This window comes from Garra rufa, chromosome 15, assembly GCF_049309525.1.
Source record: "Garra rufa chromosome 15, GarRuf1.0, whole genome shotgun sequence".
In the NCBI taxonomy this organism is placed as follows: Eukaryota; Metazoa; Chordata; class Actinopteri; order Cypriniformes; family Cyprinidae; genus Garra; species Garra rufa.
The window spans coordinates 32,670,488-32,690,531 of NC_133375.1; the positions used below are offsets into that span (position 1 = coordinate 32,670,488).

Here is a 20,044-nt window from a genome sequence, read left to right on the forward strand (position 1 = left end):
CTCAAAAAACTTACTTGAAACCTTAAAAGTAGACACTTTACTTACATTTTTTGTGCTTTCTATGGACATAAAATCACTTTTGTACATTTCTTTTGACATGGACATCTTCACGTGTTATATATGTGTGTGTATATATATATATATATATATATATATATATATATATAATTTTTTTTTTAACAGATTTGTATTTCAGATAAATGCTGTTCTTTTGAACTTTCTATTAATTAAAGAAACCTGAAAAAAATTCTACACAGTTGTTTTCAACATAATAATAATAAATGTTTTTGTTGCAGCAAATCAGAATATTAGAATGATTTCTGAAGCAACATGTGACTGGAGTAATGATGCAAAAAAAAATCAGCTTTGAAATCACATAAATAAATTACATTTTAAAATATATTAACATAGAAAACGGTTATTTTAAATAGTAAAAACATTTCAAAATTTTACTGTTTTGCTGTATTTTGGATCAAATAAATGAAGGCTTGGTAAGACTTACTGTTCAAATACTTATGACTGGTAGTGTATATTAAAATATATGTATTTGTCAAACATGTAATTAGAAGAAATGAAAAACAACCTAAATGATAGTGGTTTAAAAAGCTAAAAGTAGTTAGGAAAGTACTACTACATCTTTTTCAAATTCATGTATCATTTGATCATAGCCTGTTTCAGCCTTGGAGTGAAAAATGAAAAGTAAATTGGAAAAGTCATTATGAGAAACAAAGTCAATAAAAAGTCACTCTTATTATTAAGTTTTAATAATAAGTTGAAGAAATTAATACTTTAATTCAGCAAGTATCTGTTTTAAATATTTCTTGAGCACAAAATCAGCATATTAGAATAATATCTGCCAGCTGAAAACTTTTTTTTTTAAATTACATTTAAAAATACATTCAAATTGAAAATTGTTATTTTAAATAAAATAATAATATCCCACAATATTAATGTTTTAATTGAACTTTTATCAAATAAATGCAGCTTTGGTGAGCATGAAACACTTCAGAAACATAAACCTTTTGAATGGCAGTGTTTATATACACACTAAATGTAATGAATTTAAAGACATTAATGTAGTAATTAAGTATTTTGGAGTGAACAAAGACATGCACTGATTCATTTTTGATATTATGAACATTGTTATTGAAACTAATTATTTCATAGAACATGACTCACTTGGTAATTAAGAAATTCTAACAAGATGTGAATGGAGGAAGGTCTAAAATCAACTTTCCAGTGATGGTGTCTTAGCAAACATAACTAACAGGCGGAAAAAACTATATCGTCTTCCTCAATTTCCTTCCAAGTAAGCGGAAGAGCTCTAGAAAGAGTAAAGATGTAGAAATCCCACTGATTACACCTTCCTGTCCCGGGTGAGAGCTCTGGATTAAGTGTGACAGGCATGGACTCTACTGCGGGGCGGTACATTGAGCAGGGCTCAGTGCAGATGAATAGGAAACCTCTTGCTTTACAATGTCCTTGCCAAAGAGGGTGGAGAGCTGCCGGCTCAATTGCCTGTAATTGATGGGGCTGTTCCAGCACAAACAGGGAGAGAAAAGGAAAGCAAGAAATTCTTGGGACATTTGCACAAATGAGGCCGGCCCTCTTTTGTTCAGGCCGAGGGGCTCGTGCCTATCAGAGGCATGTGTAGACCTGTCATCCACAGGGCATTTAAGACATCTCCATTATAAAACGGCAAAAAAACACATGACACACAATGCATGTCATAACAAAGCAGCAGAAAAACACCTAAATTTACACTGACAATTTAGGAAAAGCTTGTATATAAGTGCATGTGTTAGATCTCTGTTGTTTTCAGTTAACATTATCTGATTCTGAAAAAAATACTTTATAAAGACATTTTGTGGTGGTAAAGTGATAGTAATATCACAGTACTTTGAAATATACTGTGGTACTATAGAATTTGGCCATTTTTACAGTGGTTTTTACATGGTATTCCGGTGTTGGCCATTATTTTTATTATTATTATTATATTATAACAAAGATGTCTTTTTTTTTTTTAATTAGACAATTTACAAGTTAGGTTAATAAAGACAATGTCTTTGTCAAAACTATGTTTTAATGTTTTAAATTCCTATATAATATGTGACCCTGGACCACAAAACCAGTCATAAGTAGCACAGATATATTTGTAGCAATAGCCAAAAATACATTGTATGGGTCAAAATTATTTATTTTTCTTTTATGCCAAAAATCATTAGGATATTAAGTAAAGATCATGTTCCATGAAGATATTTTGTAAAAGTAATATATGCATTGCTAATAACTTCATTTGGATAAATACTCTCATATCCTAACAAAGCTTATTTATTCAGCTTTCCAGATTAGGTATAAATCTTAATAAAAAAAAAAAAAATGTATCCTTATGACTGGTTTTGTGGTCCAGGGTCACATATAAATAATGTAATACATTTATTATATTTATTACTGTACATAAAAAAAAAAAAAAAAAATATATATATATATATATATATATATCTCATCCTATTATATATCATTTATAAATATTATTTAATTTTTATTTAATTATTACAGCACCAAAAGTCTAGTAAAAATTTAAAAATGTAAAAATGTATATAAAAAAAAAATACTTAGTTAGCATCTTTTTGTTATTTTAATAGCATTTTTATATTATATAATTAGGGGAAAAATAATGGAAATTAAAATATAAATAAATAAATAAATAAATAATCAATTTCCCTCATTGGAAGTAAAAGTACAAGTTTAAGATATTTATTGTCTTTAATTGTTTCAAATTCCAATATAATATAATATAATTCAAACCTTTAAACCCTACTGTACATGTCCAAAAAATGATTTACTATCTAAGCTGTCATTTAACATTGAAGTAAAGGCTAGTGAGTATAAATCAAACTGTCATCTTTGAGCAAGTATATTTCAAGACAAAGCTGTATTTCAGACTATAAAGTGATGTGGAACTACACCATAATCAGTTTGTGGTGTGTCTCTCAGATTGCAAAACACACGGGCAAACCTAAATAATCTCAGTGCATGGTTGTGGTTGTGCAATCCATTCTACTATCTTTCCAGTAGTGAAGTATAAAGCGTGTGGTATCCCCCAGGTCCCAGCACCCCTCTGGTCACCATCCATTATCATCCCACATTGAATAACTCCAAGTTTTTCAGTTTATCCTGATCTATTGTCATCATCGTTGAGATTATTTCTTCACTACCCTGCACTCGGCTGCTCTTGTACATTAGGGGTAATGTATTTGACCCCTGCAGAGACAGGCCGAGACATAGGAGGTCAAATGGCAGCCATGAAGCTCATCTCAACCCAAATTAAACCACTGGCAACAGCCTCTGCTGAAAACATCAAATGCCATTATGTTCAGAACAGAGTGCATACGTCACATCTTAATGCTGCAGTGAGTTGGAGCCATGCTTTTGGCATTGAAGACTTCAGGTTGAAGGCAAAGCCTTATTCCTCAGGTCTGACCTTGAGCATGTAGCTTGACCACAAGCACAAAGTGTAAGATGGGAAGATGGCAGAAAAAAATACATACATATATATAAAAATACAGCAGATTTTGAGATTCACTAGTGCCCTCTAGAGGTCAATCTGTTGAACTGCACTAGTGAGACAAACAATGGTGGACTGACAATGGCTGCCATCTGGCCAACCTGATGGTGAGCCAACTGGTTCCCCACTTTCAGAATTGGAGTGCGGAAAGAATAAAACAGGCCAGTTGGTCACGATATCATACATAAATAAAAATGGGTTGAGCGGATGGATGGTACATCCAGTGACCTTTGGAGTTTTAGTTGGGTGGGAAATGCTGATCTCTTTACATTGATAGAGAAAGAGAAGCAGGGTGAAAGAGCTTCTAGTGTCCCTACATCGCGTTCACAACTCCCTATACTATGCATAAATGGGGCTGTCAAACAATTAATCGCGATTAATCACATCCAAGTTTGTGTTTACATAATGTATGTGTGTGTATTGTGTATATTTATTATGTATATATAAATAATAATAAATACACACGCATACATGTATACATTTTTTTTTTAAATTGTGCTGTCAAATTGATTAATTCGCAATTAATTGCATCCAAAATAAAAGTTTGTGTTTACATAATACATGTACACATAAATATACACACATTTCTCACACATTATGTAAACGCAAACTTTTATTTTGGAATTGATTAATCGAGATTATTCGATTTACCAGCACTAAAATAAATGTATATATTAAAAAAATATATTTTTATATATGTGTGTGTGTATTTATAATATACACAGTACACACATATATATGTTATGTAAACACAAACTTGGATGTGATTAATCATAACTAATCGTTTGACAGCCCTATTTCTATATTTACACACATTATTTAAATACAAACTTTTATTTTGAATGCGATTTAAAAAAAAATACTATACAAAATACTACTTTCTGTTAGATGTTTTTGAAGGTGACATGCTCAGTCAATGGTTGAAATTATTTGACCAAAAATACAGTAAAAACCGTAATATTGTGAAATATTTTTACAATTTAAAGTAACAGATTTCTATTTGAATATACTTTAAAATGTCATTTATTTCTGTGATGGCAAAGCTGAATTTTCAGTCTTCAGTGTCACATCATCCTTCAGAAATCATTCTAATGCGGTTACATTTTACATTTTTATAATTTATAACAATAAGTTATTATGAACAAATCATATATAATACATTTAAATGTATACTCATTTTATTAGATTTTATAAATGTATATATGTTTTTTATTTTATAAATTTAAAAAATGTTTTAAAAGCCTACCTCTTCATCCCTTGTATTCACGTCCACTTTCTTGGAGCTGATGGCCTTGCTGACGTGTTCGATGTTGTTCTCTCTGCAATAGTCGAAAATATTTTTGTCCTCTTCCCTACAGTCAAACACAACAAAAGAGAAAATACTCTGAAATAGTGCAAAGCAATGATCACACCAAACCGTTCTGGTTTGGAAATTTCATAGAAACAGAACAGAGAGAACAATTGAAATAGCATTAAATCGTAGTAAGGAATTAAGAAACACAATAGTCTAATCTTAAATATTACATAACCAGGGTCAGTGGCTGTTGCTAGAAATTCTGGGCCCAGTAAATTACTGAGCAATCACCCAAGAACGAAGGACAATGCCAGGCTAAACAGGGCTAAACTGATGTGCACGGGTGTAGCATGCTGCAAAAATCATGTTACTGGCAGCCATCCCATGGTCACATGCCCATCCACCTCTGTGGTTGCGCATTCTCAGGAGCCTGGCGCTCACCACAGCAGTTTTAATTATTTTCCTCTCTAATCACCTTGTGGCATTTGGGCCAAGCCAGGCAGGGCAGAGCGAGAGATCGAGAGAGAGAAAGAAAAGGGTTATAGGGGATGAGGTACAGTTGGTTGGAGAAATCTCATTAAGAGATTTACCCCTGCCCCTCTTGCCCATGCAGGATGGCAGATTAATTGCATTTGGAGCACTATTGTGTGGCTGCCCCTCACACTCATTACAGGGGTAGGGCAGATGAGACTGGCAGCGGACGGGACCTCCGTGCCTGGGAGATACAGGAAATAGACAGACTGGCCAACCTAAAATTAACTGATTTCTGAGAGTGAATCAGTGCAGTATATTTTAGGGGAAAAACTATGTGACAAAAAGAAACAAATGTTTGAAGATCCATGTTATGCCCAGCATTGACAGCATCTTGCTTACATTTCATATACAGTAATGTAGTATCTTCTGTAGCTTCCGAAGGGCAGTAAAAAATGATAAAAATATGATATTAAGGGGAAATTAAGAAAAATGTACACATCTTCATTCTGTTCAAAAGTTTACACCCCTGGCTCTTAATGCATCGTGTTTCCTTCTGGAGCATCAGAGAGCATTTGATCCTTCTGTAATAGTTGCATATGAGTCCCTCAGTTGTCCTCAGTGTGAAAAGATGGATATCAAAATCATACAGTCATTGATAGAAAGGGTTCAAATACACAAAAATGCTGAAAAACCAAAGAATTTGTGGGATCTGAAAGAGCAGCGGGCAGTTTAAGTGCTCAGGACAAACAAGGGACTCATGAACAACTATTACTAAACAAACAAAAAAACAAAACAAAAAAAAAAACAGCTGTGGATCATTCAGGTAACAGTACAGTATTAAGAATCAAGTGTATGTAAACTTTTGCATAAATATTATTTTCTCTTGTGGACTATATATAAACATCTTTTATGTGCAATATCTTATTCAGGTCAGTACTAAAAATCTAAACTTTTGACCTCAACTGTACCTCAAAAATATTATTTTCATATTCAGAACAAAATACACGTAAAATACAACAAACTACTGAAAGTAAGACAAAAAAACATTTATAGGAGATCGACAAATAAGGTTTAAAAATAGTCTGGAATTCACAAAAAAAAAAAAGAATTTCTTTATTTTTCAAAATATGGCCTAACTGCTTTTAAAATTAAAGATGTAAAATTTAAATAAGGAGGGAAACCGCTACTATGTCAGAACATATAATAGGGTTTCAAATTCTAAATTAAGAAAAAAAATTTACGTATGTGAGACAAAAATAATTGTTGAAGATCCATGTTATGCCTAGCATCGAGAGCCTCTTGCTTAAATTTCATATACCTTAAAAGGTTAATTTTCATATTCAGAACTAAATAGATATCAATAAATCGACATTAAATACAATCAATTTCTTGCGAAAAAAAAGGGGCAGATTTTGTAAAATTTATTTATGCATTATTTTGTATTAAATCTGATTGGAAAAAATCTACTAAACTACTAGAACTGGGTAAATTTGGCCTGCATTTTGTTGTTTTCAAATTTAAAGTTAAAAATGCAAAATCTATAAAATTGAAAATGAATAAATAACTACAGAATAGATAATAGGGTTGTAAATTTATCTTAAATTAAGCTGTTTTTAACACATGCATCAGATTTTAACATCAGATTATGTCACAATTATGACACATTCATAATCAATTTATTTACTGTATTTTTGAAGGTCAAGACCTCTGTGGCATTACAGGCCAAAATCACCCTTAAAGGGGAGTAACAAGCAAGTTTTTTGTTTAAAACTACTGTTTAAAGCTACTATTCATGCATTTATATGATAACAATCAGAATAATATTATTACATTTATTGTATTCATGAAGGTCAAAAAGGGTAAACAAACTAAGCTAGTTGTTTAAAACAATCTACTGGACTTTTCATGCTTACATCATACATTTATGTAATACAGTAGTTTACTTAACATATCTAGTTCTAAAAACAAATTTGTGCTTTAAGTAATGGTACACCAAAGTGCACCGTTATCATGGAAATTGGTTTATGTCTACATATGCGTGCAGTAAACCTGGCCTCATCTCAGTTGTAGTAAATAAGGCTGAATATGTGAGTGTGTGTGGTCTTACGGTGACCCAGTGTGTCTGTGCCATGTGGGCATCATTCGTCTCTCAGGGCAACTAATCAATAAATCTGCTCATTCGTCAGACTGATGCTGGCCTGTGCTCCTAAAGCCTGAGTACACACACGCACACAAGCACACGCTTACACCTGATTAATGGCCCACTGATAAACGAAATGGCATCAGCGATGCCGCTAAGCATGCTGGGAAGGTCACTGGCTACTCTGTCATTCCACACCGCTTGATCAACATTTTCTGACTAGTGAGAGACCAAACAAAAGGTCTATGTTGATGTTTTCACACAGAGATTCTAATGCAGATTACAGGGGTGAATCTATGTGTAAATCTTCAAATATTAAAACATAGATATTAAAATATAAGTCTTTAGTACACACCATGAGTCATTCACACTCACCAGGCCATTAAAAAGGAAAAGGCTGTCGTTATTTACTCACCAAACAGTTTTGGTTCCCATTGACTTCCATTGTATTTCTGTACATACAGTTAAAGTCAAAAATGTACATACACCTTGCAGAATGTTAAATATTTTAGCAAAATAAGAGGGATCGTACAAAATGCATGTTATTTTTTTATTTAGAACTGACCTGAATAAGATATTTCACATATTTCACAAGTCCACAAGAGAAAATAATAGTTGAATTTATAAAAATGACCCTGTTCAAAAGTTTACATATATTTTTTAATACTGTGTTGTTACCTGAATGATCCACAGCAGTTTTTTTTTGTTTTGTTCAGTGATAGTTGTTCATGAGTCTGTTGTTTGTCCTGAACAGTTAAACTGCTCACTTTTCTTCAATAAAGCCCTTCAGATCGCACAAATTCTTCGGTTTTTCAGCATTTTTGTGTATTTGAACCTTTTTACAACAATGACTGCATGATTTTGAGATCCATCTTTTCACACTGAGGACAACTGAGGGACTCATATGCAACTATTACAGAAGTTTTCATACGCTCAGAAGGACAAATGATGCATTAAGAGCAAGCGGTGTAAACTTTTGAACAGAATGATTTTTTTTTTTTGCCTAAATAATCGTATTTATTTTCATTTAGTACTGCCCTTCAGAAGCTACAGAAGATACATGTTTCCCAGAAGACAAAATAATTAAAATTTACCCTGATCTTCAAAAATTAATGCTCTTAATGCTTTATTTTTTTCTTCTGAAGCATCAGTGAGCATTTGAACCTTTTGTAATAGTTGCATATGAGTCCCTCAGTTGTCTCTCAAAATCATACAGTCATTGTTGGGTTTAAATACACATGAATGCTGAAAAAACACAGAATTTGTGGGACCTGAAGGAATTTTTTGAAGAACAGCAAGCGGTTTAACTGTTCAGGACAAACAAGGGACTTATGAACAACTACCACTAAAAAGAAATAAATAAAAAAAACAGCTGTGGATCTTTCAGGTAACAACACAGTATTATAAATCAAGTGTATGTAAACTTTTGAACGGGTTCATTTTTATCAATTCAACTATTATTTTCTTGTGGACTTTTGTTAATGTCTTTCATGGGAATCAGGTCAGTACTAAATAAAAAAAAAATAACATGCTTTTTGTATGATCCCTCTTATTTTGGAAAAATAGTTAACATTTTGCAAATTCTGCAAGGTGTGTGTAAACTTTTGACTTCAACTGTATAATGGAAGACAGTGGGAACCACTTTGGTTTTGGTTACCAAAATATCATAATTTATGTTCCATGAAGAAAGAAAGTCATACATGTTTAGAACAACATTAGGATGAGTAAATGAAGACAGAATTTTCATTTTGGGTTGAACTATCCCTTTAACACCATCAATCACAAGGAAACATGTCAAACCTTGTCCAAAAACGCTGTGCCCTCCAAAATAGCCAGATATTCTGAAACTGACACCTCTGCTCCCATCAATCAGAACAGATCAATCTGATTCATCTCTTTCTAGTCGTCCTCACAGAACAACCAATCTATCATGCATTCTTTAGAGGAGAAAAGTTCCTCATTCATGACTCATTCTGTAGAAACACAGGATTATGCAACTTGGGCAGCTTATCAGCTGTTGTTTCCCAAGTGAGTTTAAGCCAAAAAACACACACACACACACACACACACACAGACACACACACACACAAGAGATGGCCTTGGAGTTACAGGTCGTCTGGTTTAGCAATCGGGCAATGCAGAAGCCATTAAGACTCTCTAATCAAATGCTAACGAGAGGTTTGAATATGCAGGAGGGCTCTCAATCACAGAGCTTGGAAATTGGAAAGCAGCGAAGCAGTCTGCATGGCAGTCTGATTGGGTCACGCCCGAAATGGGCCGCTCAGCGAGCGACAAATGAGAGGAGAGGAGGGGGAACGGGATGTTAATTGCCTCTTTGCCTTTCCGTCCCCGATGAACGACTCTCGTTCTCCTGGGACACGGCGACTTGGGGAATGAACCCCTGTTGCATTGATACTTCCATATATTTCTTTCATCCATCCATGCCTGGATCCATTTTACATTCTTATCATCGATATAATCATAAAAAAAGTAATTAAACTCTACCGCTTCCTGAGGCCTCTTCACCCCCCATGCATGCATACTAATACTGTTAATTTAAGAGGTAAAACCATGTGAATTCAGCCCTTAATTTGTCTTGGTAAAGGAAGAAGCAACGGGGCGTCTGGTATATGCGAGTTTCATGAGCAAGAAAATGAATCATGCCTCACTGATGCAAGAGTGATCACTGGATCAAATAAAAAAAAATTATAATAAAATCATCATATTTATAAGCATGTTACCTTATCTTTTCCTCTTGGTATAGAGAGCTAACCGCTGGCCCACCGAATCCAGTTCGCTTTTCTCCTCCCCTTCGCTCTGACGACTGAAAGAAAGACACAAAGAAATATGTCAGGAGCAAAAGAAACACAAAACTGTCAAAATCCCTACAATTGAAGCCTAAAGACCCATATATGGGCCATTCTACAGAATTGGTGCAAACTGCTGTCTCACAAGCATTTTAGTATTCAAATTTTAGATGTTTACCCACAAACCCACAATAACATTTAAAATATCAGTAAGCTTAATATATAAAATCATTTAGTATTTGCAATTGGGAGGTAGCTGTCCCAAACCCTAACCCCTAAATTTCAAATCATGCAAATGATATTTTTGCATTTTATTCCATTGTTGTTTTTTAAAAATATCTTTTTTTTTTTTTTTATGAAAAAGTGAAGTTAAAAAAAAATATATAAATTTTATTTTTTCTTGTAAATTATGAAACTTGCCTTTTCATGTCACTACCGAAACAGTGTATGTTTTAGTCCATTGGCTGAGGCTGATTTTAACTACATCCCTACATTTATGTTCAGGAAATATTTATGTGTCCCTGTCTCTCATAGCTACATAGTGAGTAGATAGGCCCCATTATTTAGAGGTAAGTATGTTCAAAAGTATGAAAAATCTGTGTAACTAAAAAAAAGTCACTAATGAACATTTTTTTTTATAATTAAACTCTCTTTTCTGAGTTATTCCATAACATTTAGTTTTTGTATGTGTACAACTGTTCAGAACCATGCTAGCTAACATTGTGCTGATTAGCATCTTTAAGCTAGGTTCAAAAGTATCTAAAATTGTTACTACCGAAACAGACATTACCGGAACATTTGGTAAAGTTTCGGTAGTGACATATATGGAAGCCTGTTTCTAGCACAGAATGAAAAAAACGGTTATTGCGACTTCTCACAATTCAGATTTTTTTTTTTTCTCTCAGAATTGCATGAGACAAACTTGCGATTCTGGCTTTTTTTTCCTCAGAATTGTGAGATATAAACTCACAGTTGCAAGTTATTAAAATTGTGTGATATAAACTCGCAATTCTGAGAAATGGAGTCGCAAATACGTGATATAAACTCGCAATTCTGAGAAATGGAGTCGCAATTGCATGATTTAAACTCGCAACTGCAAGTTATAAAGTCAGAATTGTGAGATATAAACTCACAAATGCGAGTTATAGTTCTGACAGTTTATATCTTACAGTTCTGAGAAAAAGAATTGCGAGATACAAAGCAATTGCAAGAAAAAAAATTGTGAGTTTATATCCCACAATTCTGACTTTATTACTCGCAATTGTGTGTTTATATTTCACAGTTCTGGGAAAAAAAGTCAGAATTGCGAAATAAAATGTCACAATTACCTAAACAAGCTTCCATAGACATCTTAGTTTTTTTTTTTTTTTTGGATAAATCACACTTGAAATATTGTTAAAAATTGTAATTGTAAATAAAATGGTAAATAAAACCATAATTAAGGCAAATCTCCTGATTCAGACAAGAAAACTTTTTTCACTGGAGAAAGCAATATTATGGATAAAGGACTCATATTTTAATCAGAAGCAATGGATTGAAGTTAAAAAACATCTTAATGATGTATTTGTGTATAATTAACATACAGGTTTTCTCTTCACAAAACGTGGATTAATTGTGGATTATTGTGATGTTTTAATCAGCTGGTTGGACTCTCATTCTGACGGCACCCATTCACTGCAGATGATCCATTAATTTAAGCTAAATTTCTCCAAATCTATTCCGATGAAGAAACAAACTAATCTGCATCTTCAATGGCCTGAGGGTGAGTACATTTTTTTAGCATCTTTAAACATCTAAAAATCCCAACTGGTAAACAAAAAGGACATGAAACTATAGTCATCAACATTTGAAGTGTATCAAGAAAGTTCATCAGTTGTCCTAAGACAAAAAACTTTGATGAAAGGTTTTGATCCACTTCAAATGTTGGCTACTGTATATAAAAAGAAAAAACACTACAGTAGCCCAGAGGAATCACTCTCAGAAACAGTTTAGGTTACAAGAGAAAGGTACAGTATACCTCAGTTGAGCTCAAACATGACAGAAAACTGTCAGGACACTGCACATGTATCTTAACTTGTGCTAGACAGGTTTTGTATTTTTGACATTGTTGTATTCACTTTTCTTCCATTTTCAGACACAACAGCATTTGGCAAAAGCAAGAGAAAGCACACAAAGGACTCAAGGTATTCAACTACTGGTGAAACCCGCTGAGGAATAGATTAAAATTGCTTTGTCCAGCCAGCCAGCTCTATTATACAGCAATTTTAATTCAATAACTTAAAAATATTACCGTTTTGAGCAGAAAAGTGCTGCATCTGCACTTCTGCTTGAATAGTAGGCTTGTATTAAAATACGTTCAAATCGTGCACTCTTCTTTTGTTCCTCCACAGCAGGTGCACGTAACAACAGAAGTGCACAGGAGGTCAGGAACACGCTATTGTCTCTCCTCTCTCCCCGGCTCTCTCTCTCGATCTCGTAATGGAGCTTCCTGCCCTCTTTTAACACACTAACACAATCAGTTCATTCTGTAAGGTGGGGAATTTGTTTATGCGCTTTTGTGCCGGTCTGGATGCCAGTCAGATTGCGTTACCTGCGGTAGTATCAGTGAAGGGGATGTGTCTGCTCTGACATGGGGGTTATGGGTAAAAAGCAATAAGGCAGAGGGAAGATAGATACGAGGAAAATACAAAAGCAATAGAGAAAGGGAGAGAGCAAACCTAGGGAAAATTAAGCATAAAGGAAAGGGTTTGAGTGACAGGAAATTTACAAGAGAGAGAAATTGTGGACACACTGCAGGCTGAAATTAAACCTGCATCACTCACATAAGCACCATGACTTAATGGAGCATGTACAATAGCAACATAAAGTTTTGCTTAAACATGCCTGCCTTACATAATAATCATGAATCATCTACAGTTCAATATAAATGCAGCAACTATTTCTGATATCTTTTAAGGTGTTATTCTCAAAATCTCCGTAAAAACAATGGGATATTTGTCTACTACCTATTTGAGAAGGATGCACAACCACAGCAACTCCACAATCAGAGACTGCCCTCTTCTGGACATGTTATTCAGTAAGTGATAAGAGGTGATAATCTCTCCAAAACAATACAATGCGCATCTGTTTTTTATAATTTTTCTGGGTGCATAATGAACACATCAGTACATCAAACTATTTAATTGCAAAAGAGCAAGAAAAGTCTAGTTTTCCATCCCCGCATGCAACAGCCCCTACAGTAAGTTTAATCTTTACCTTTTGGCTGCCTTCAGGATCCAAGGCATGCACACAGGTTACATACTCCTTCATGGCCTGCTCTGCACTCATGTCCCCCAGTTGTTTCCATGCTGACCTGTGAATAGAAAGCACTATTGGACTTTAAAGACTCTAAAGATTTATTTTTTTTTTTGCTGCCAAAAAGCTCAAAATTTACATTTACATTATTCTATTGAGCAGTCCATTTTATCCAAAGAGGTACATCAAGGAAAACCACAAGCATTTTGTCATGAGAGCCAACAATATTCATACTAATCAAGAACTGACTTGAGAAAGAAACCATATCGAAACTCAAGATTCATCAAGAAATGCATGGTTTGTTAAGAGACTTACCATTTTCTCTGACCCTCGAAATCAAAGAAACCAGGTTTTGATGTATTGCACTTTCCCACTTTGACCTGTCAAACATAAGTTTATAAATATATTTAGTTTACTTAATATCAAATGCTCAAATTCCTTAGAATCTCCAAATCTAACTAAACATGTTTTATTTATAGGTGGAGTTCGTCTTTATAAATTACTTACGGGTCATTCCGTGTCAAATCAACAAAATTTCAGAAACTTCCCCGGCTCAAATATTTCATTTTGCTAATATTTTTTTCCGAAGAAAGATAAACATGTATAGTGATGAAGCCCAAAATATTAGATGTCATGGATGAATATTTACTATTACTATTAGTAATCCACTATTTTGTAGAGGGAGGTCAAAAAGTCAAATTACAGGGGGTTAAAATGACTTTAGAAAGATGTCAGCATCATAATGTTACATTTACACAGAGATTAGTAGCTCTATTAGTAAAATCTGTTGACTTTAGCAATCTTTTTTGGTTAATGGTGACCATTCAAATGTGGGGAAACAGCACTTTTTTTCTCTCCAAAATGTGCATGCCTGTAACTGAAAAAGTATTAAAGATATTTTGATTACCTTTTACATATTAGGTCTTAACAAGCTTTCCTTTTGGCATCTTAATTTTTAAGGCCCTATATGGTTCATTTCCAAAGATATTGGAATTTCAATGTGGCTCCAGGGGTAAATCGTTAAATTGTACACACTTTCAATGGTCAAAAAGCAAATGTGGGTCACTTTGCATAATTATGATACTTACTGACTTTACGAACAAATAAAGCTAGAGATCTATGATATTTCCTTCTGTCAACACAACTGCATTGAACATATGTCTGAGTGCAGTAAATATTCTTTTTCTAAAGTTTGCGTGCCTGTAACTCAAGAAGTATTAAATATATCACTATATGATTTTAGATTATATTTCTTAATAATTTTTTCATTCAGAATCTTCCATTTTCAGGGCCCTACATCGTTCAGTCCCAGAGGTATGGGGAACTTAATGAGGCTCCATGTCGAGCTTGTTGAATATCATGCATTTTTAGTGGTCGAAAACCAAATGTTGGTCACTTTGTATACAGCTGGTACTTATTGTATTCAATGCACAATGCCTGAAGAATAAACAAGATACAATTCTTATTTCAACATTATTTATTCTTCAGACATTGTTCTTTAAATTAAATAAGTATCGGCTGTATACAAAGTGGCCAATATTTGGTATTATTAGGTATTATTTAGCAATCTGGACATGTAGCCTCATTGAGGTCCCCATATCACTGAAAGATGTAGGGCCTTGATAATGAAGATTCCAATTGAAACGTTTATTGAGAACTAGAATCTGAAATCATATTGCCATATCTTTAATATGTCTTGAGTTATTGGTGTGCAAACTTTGGAAAAAGAATATTTATGGCATTCAGACAAATGTGCAATGCATTGTTATAAAAGAAGGAAACAAGATACATCTCTCATTTCAACATTACTTGTCTTTCAGGCATTCATCTTTAAAAGAAAAAAAAGCATAATATTTCTTGCAAAGTGACCCACATTTGTTTTTGACCATGTGTACAACTTAACGATTTACTCCCGGAGCCATATTGAAATTCCAATATCTCTGGAAGTGAACCATATAGGGCCTTAAAAATTAAGATGCCAAAAGCAATGCTTATTGAGACGCAATATCTAAAAGGGCATTAATATACATTTAATACTTCTTGAGTTACAGGCATGCAACCTTTGGAGAAAAACTTTAAAAGTGCTGATTCCCCATTTTTGAATGGTCCCCATTGGCACATATTGTAACAAAGATCGCTGAATTCAACAGATTTTATTAACAGATCTACCAATCTCTGTGTAAAAGTAACATTATGATGCTGCCATCTTTCTAAAGTCATTTAACCCCCTGTAATTTGGCTCTGAATCTCAGGTGAAAAATCGCTATTTTGACCCCCCTCAATAAAATGGTGGATTACTCAGTAAATATTCATTCATGACATTTAATATTTTGGCTTTCATTACTATACATGTGTATCTTTCTTCAGATAAAAATATTAGCAAAATCAAAAATTGGAGCTGGGGAGGTCTGGCTGAGTTGACAGGAATGACCCTTAAAATTAATTTATTGATTTTTTTCTTCTTCTTTAATACACAGACAAGACAGTAGAGAGTGACAGAAAATATACTGGAGAGAGAAAAAGGTAATAAATCTAGGACATGTTGCTGGCTGGTTGTAAACCTGGATCACTTACATAAGCACCATATCTCAACTAATAACTTATGAATAAAAATCACTGTCAAATACTGAAAAAATTTGTCCCAATGCCAAAACCAACAGACATCCACTAATCAGAGTTATATATCCTTACAACAACTTACCATGGAAACCATATCATTTGTATCAAGACACTACGATATTACTACATCTGGTGCATTAAAAAACTGGGGTAACTTTATATTAGCCACAACTATTAACAATAAATAATTAAATATATAAAAATAAACAAACTGCCAAACAATCTTAAAGCTTCGCATCGTGCTTATAGAAGATCTCATAATAATGTATTATGATTGTACAGTGTCAGTTATTATGACAAAAACAATAACGCTCATTTTACCTGTTTGAACCTGGCGTACAGATACAGCAGCTGCTCTCTACTGGCTGTCTGGACGAGATCTCTGACCCGGTCCGCTGCCGCCTCGAATTCATTCTCTAGATCGGCTCCTTCTAATCGAAGCGCTGCATCCCCAGCACTACAATCAAATTTCCCTAATCCGAAATCTGAATCCGAATCGGAACCTCCACCGAGCGGCTCTCCGGTGTCAGGCCGGGCTGGATCAGTACCAGAGCCCGTCGCCGAGTCTGGGGAAGAGGACGGAGATCTAGACGCCATTGAAGAAAATGGAGATACCTTATAGGGGTAATCTACAGTATTTTTACTTTAATTAATAATAAAAACAGCGCAGACAGTTGACTGCTACAGTACGTTATACGTAATCCGATTCAGTCGGACTTGTTTTGAGAAATAGTCCGTGAATGGTACGACACAATAATAGGCACGAAGGCGTCCTGCGACTGCTGGTAACAGTTCCAACGCGTTTTTGGTCCTACCAGTTTTACAGCGGACGCACGATTGTGTAAATTGAATACTGCCACCATGCTAGAACTCTTGTATTATCTATTAAAAAGATCGCAGTTTCAAAGAATTCTAAACGCTGTAGTGCTGTAAAATCGATTAATCGCGGTTAATCTCAGATTAAAATGTGTACTAAACACACACACATACATGTACAGTTGTAAAAAGTTTACATATACTTTGCAAAATCTGCAAAATGTTAATTATTTTACCAAAATAACAGGGTTCATACAAAATACATGTTATTTTTTACTTAGTTCTGACCCGAATAACATATTTCACATAAAAGATGTTTCCATATAGTCCAAAAGAAAGAAAAAAAAGTTAAATTTATAAAAAATGACCCTGTTCAAAAGTTGACACTTGATTCTTAATACTGTGTTGTTACCTGAATGAGCCACAGCTGTTTTTTTCTTTTGTTTTGTTTGTTTAGTTGTTCATGAGTCTCTTGTTTGTCCTGAACCGTTACACTGCCCACTGTTCTTCAGAAAAGTCCATCAGGTCCCATAGGTTCTTTGGTTTTTCAGCACTTTTGTGTATTTGAACCTTTTCCAACAATATGATTTTGAGATCCATCTTTTCACACTAAGGACAACTGAGGGACTCATATGCAACTATTACAGAAGGTTCAAACGCTCACTTATGCTTCAGAAGAAAAAAATTGACATTTCAGTTATTTTGCCTAAATATATATATTTTTTCTTTCATTTAGCTCTGCCCTTTAGAAGCTACAGAAGATACTTACATGTTCCCCAGAAGACAAAATAAGTCAATATATTCAAAATCAAAAACTTTTCACCCCTCGGCTCTTAATGCATCATGTTTCCTTAGCACCAGTGAGCGTTTTTTTACCTTCTGTAATAGTTGCATATGAGTCCCTCAGTTGTCCTTAGTTTGAAAAGGATCTCAAAATCACACAGTTATTGGTGGAAAGGGTTCATATACACAAAAATGCTGAAAAACCAAATTTGTGGGACCTGAAAGATTTTTCTTCTGAAGAACAGCAGGCAGGGACTCACAAACAACTATCATTAAACAAAAACAAAACACAGCTGTGGATCTTTCAGGTAACAACACAGTATTAAGAATCAAGTGTAAAAGGGTCATTTTATGAATATTATAAATATTCTTAAATATATGCATGTATGTGTGGATTTATATATAAATATAAATATACACACTATACACACACACATTATATTAGGTAAACGCATTTGAGATTGGGTTTAATCACGATTTACATCTCTATATATAATTTACATTACAGATAGTTTGCAACAAACCTTGTTTCCACTTTTCTTGATATTAATTTAACACTCAACAGGGATTTATGCGCAGATTGTGGAATGCACACATTGTCCACAAGATGGCACACAAATTACATTTTTCTGATCGAATCTCGCTATTACGCCTCCCACTTCAATCTTATTCCTATTCAGCTGCGTGTAATGCCCTTTTCTTATTTCATTAATTTTTTTCCTATTTCTGACTAAATTTATCATAGTTTAATAAATATACAATATTTAATTAATGATTAAACTTGATTTCCCCCCCTATAGTTCCTTGCACATTTCTGGCTGGAGCGTAATAGTATGGCCTAGTTCAAAATGTTTTATTTACACCTCCCCGTGTTGCCCAGAAGCTATAAGTGCCACACTGGTGTTCTAAAATATAACAACATAAAGTGGGAATGTATGCCTCTTAAGGGGCATAAATCAGGCCTCTATGGCCTTGAGTCAGCAAGCAATATATCAGTTAAATGTAAGTAAGCAGATTCAACATAAACAAGAGTGAAGGGCTCAGATGGACTGCTGGATGGCTGGTTTTAACTTTCGTTCATTTTGTTGTATACTTGAATCATTAATGCCATTTTAATCCTGATTAATATCCATCTATTAAATATATTGATATATTTGTGAAGATTCTTGTAGTTCTCTTTGAGTATGTTCTCTTCGATGCTTAAAATTGAGAAAAGTAGGCCAACTACAGCTGAACTTGTTACAAAACGTAACAATTTTTTTTCCAAAAAAATAAACACTGCCATGATCCAAACTGGCAAAACATACACTACCAGTCAAAAAGTTTTGAACAGTAAGATAAATGTTTTTTAAAGTAATCTCTTCTGCTCACCAAGCCTGCATTTATTTGATTGAAAGTACAACAAAACGGTAAAATTTTGAAATATTTTTACTATTTAAAACAACTTTTTTCTATTTGTAATATATTTTAATATGTAATTTATTCCTGTGATCAAAGCTAAATTTTCAGCAGCATTACTCCAATCTTCAGGTTCACATGATCCTTCAGAAATCATTCTAATATTCTAATTTGCTGCTCAAGAAACATTTATTATCATTATTATCAATATATACAACATCTAAGTATATTTTTAAGGATTCTTTGATGAATAGAAAGATCCAAAGATCAGCATTTATCTGAAATAAAAAGCTTTTGTAACGTTATACATCATACTGTTTTCAATAATAATAATAATGTTTTTGTCATTATATGTCACTGAATTAATGATGCTAAAAATTCAGCTTTGAAATCACAGGAATAAATTACATTTTAAAATATATTCGAATAGAAAACAGTTTTTTAATAGTAAAAGTATTTCAAAATTGTACTGTTTTTGCCGTACTGTACTTTAAATTAATTAAATGCAGGCTTGGTGAGCAAAAAAAAAACCTTTTACTGGTAGTGTATGTGTATGTTATATAATTTTTAAATGTATAAAAATTGACTTATTTATTATATCTACACATTATGTCATAAGCAGTATTATATTAATTAACATATTATAACAAATAAAAATAGTTGGTAATGTCTAACAATAACTTTTGCAATATTCTTTTTTTAACTAATCCAAACATACAAAGCCTGCATAAAAAAGCTTGTCAACAGTTGCTAACGTAGGATTAGCCAGTAATGCTCATAGGGCGGGATTTAGCGAGATCAGTTTTATATGTACATAGTAATAATGAAAGTAGCCTATATTACAGTAATAA

At 33.6% G+C, this 20,044-nt stretch overlaps 1 protein-coding gene across 1 annotated transcript in view; it reads right to left on the reverse strand.

Moving 5' to 3' along the window:
• acbd6 (acyl-CoA binding domain containing 6) overlaps positions 1-16,927 on the reverse strand; it is a 49,805-nt gene extending 32,878 nt beyond the window's left edge. Inside the window, exons 1-5 of the mRNA XM_073819441.1 lie at positions 16,518-16,927; positions 13,893-13,957; positions 13,539-13,635; positions 10,218-10,300; positions 4,815-4,920 (exon numbers count right to left, since the gene is read on the reverse strand). Of these exons, the coding sequence (XP_073675542.1) occupies positions 4,815-4,920; positions 10,218-10,300; positions 13,539-13,635; positions 13,893-13,957; positions 16,518-16,793 (627 nt within the window). The 5' untranslated portion in view covers positions 16,794-16,927. The remainder of the gene's footprint in view (positions 1-4,814; positions 4,921-10,217; positions 10,301-13,538; positions 13,636-13,892; positions 13,958-16,517) is intronic.
• Between the last annotated feature and the right edge of the window lie 3,117 nt (positions 16,928-20,044).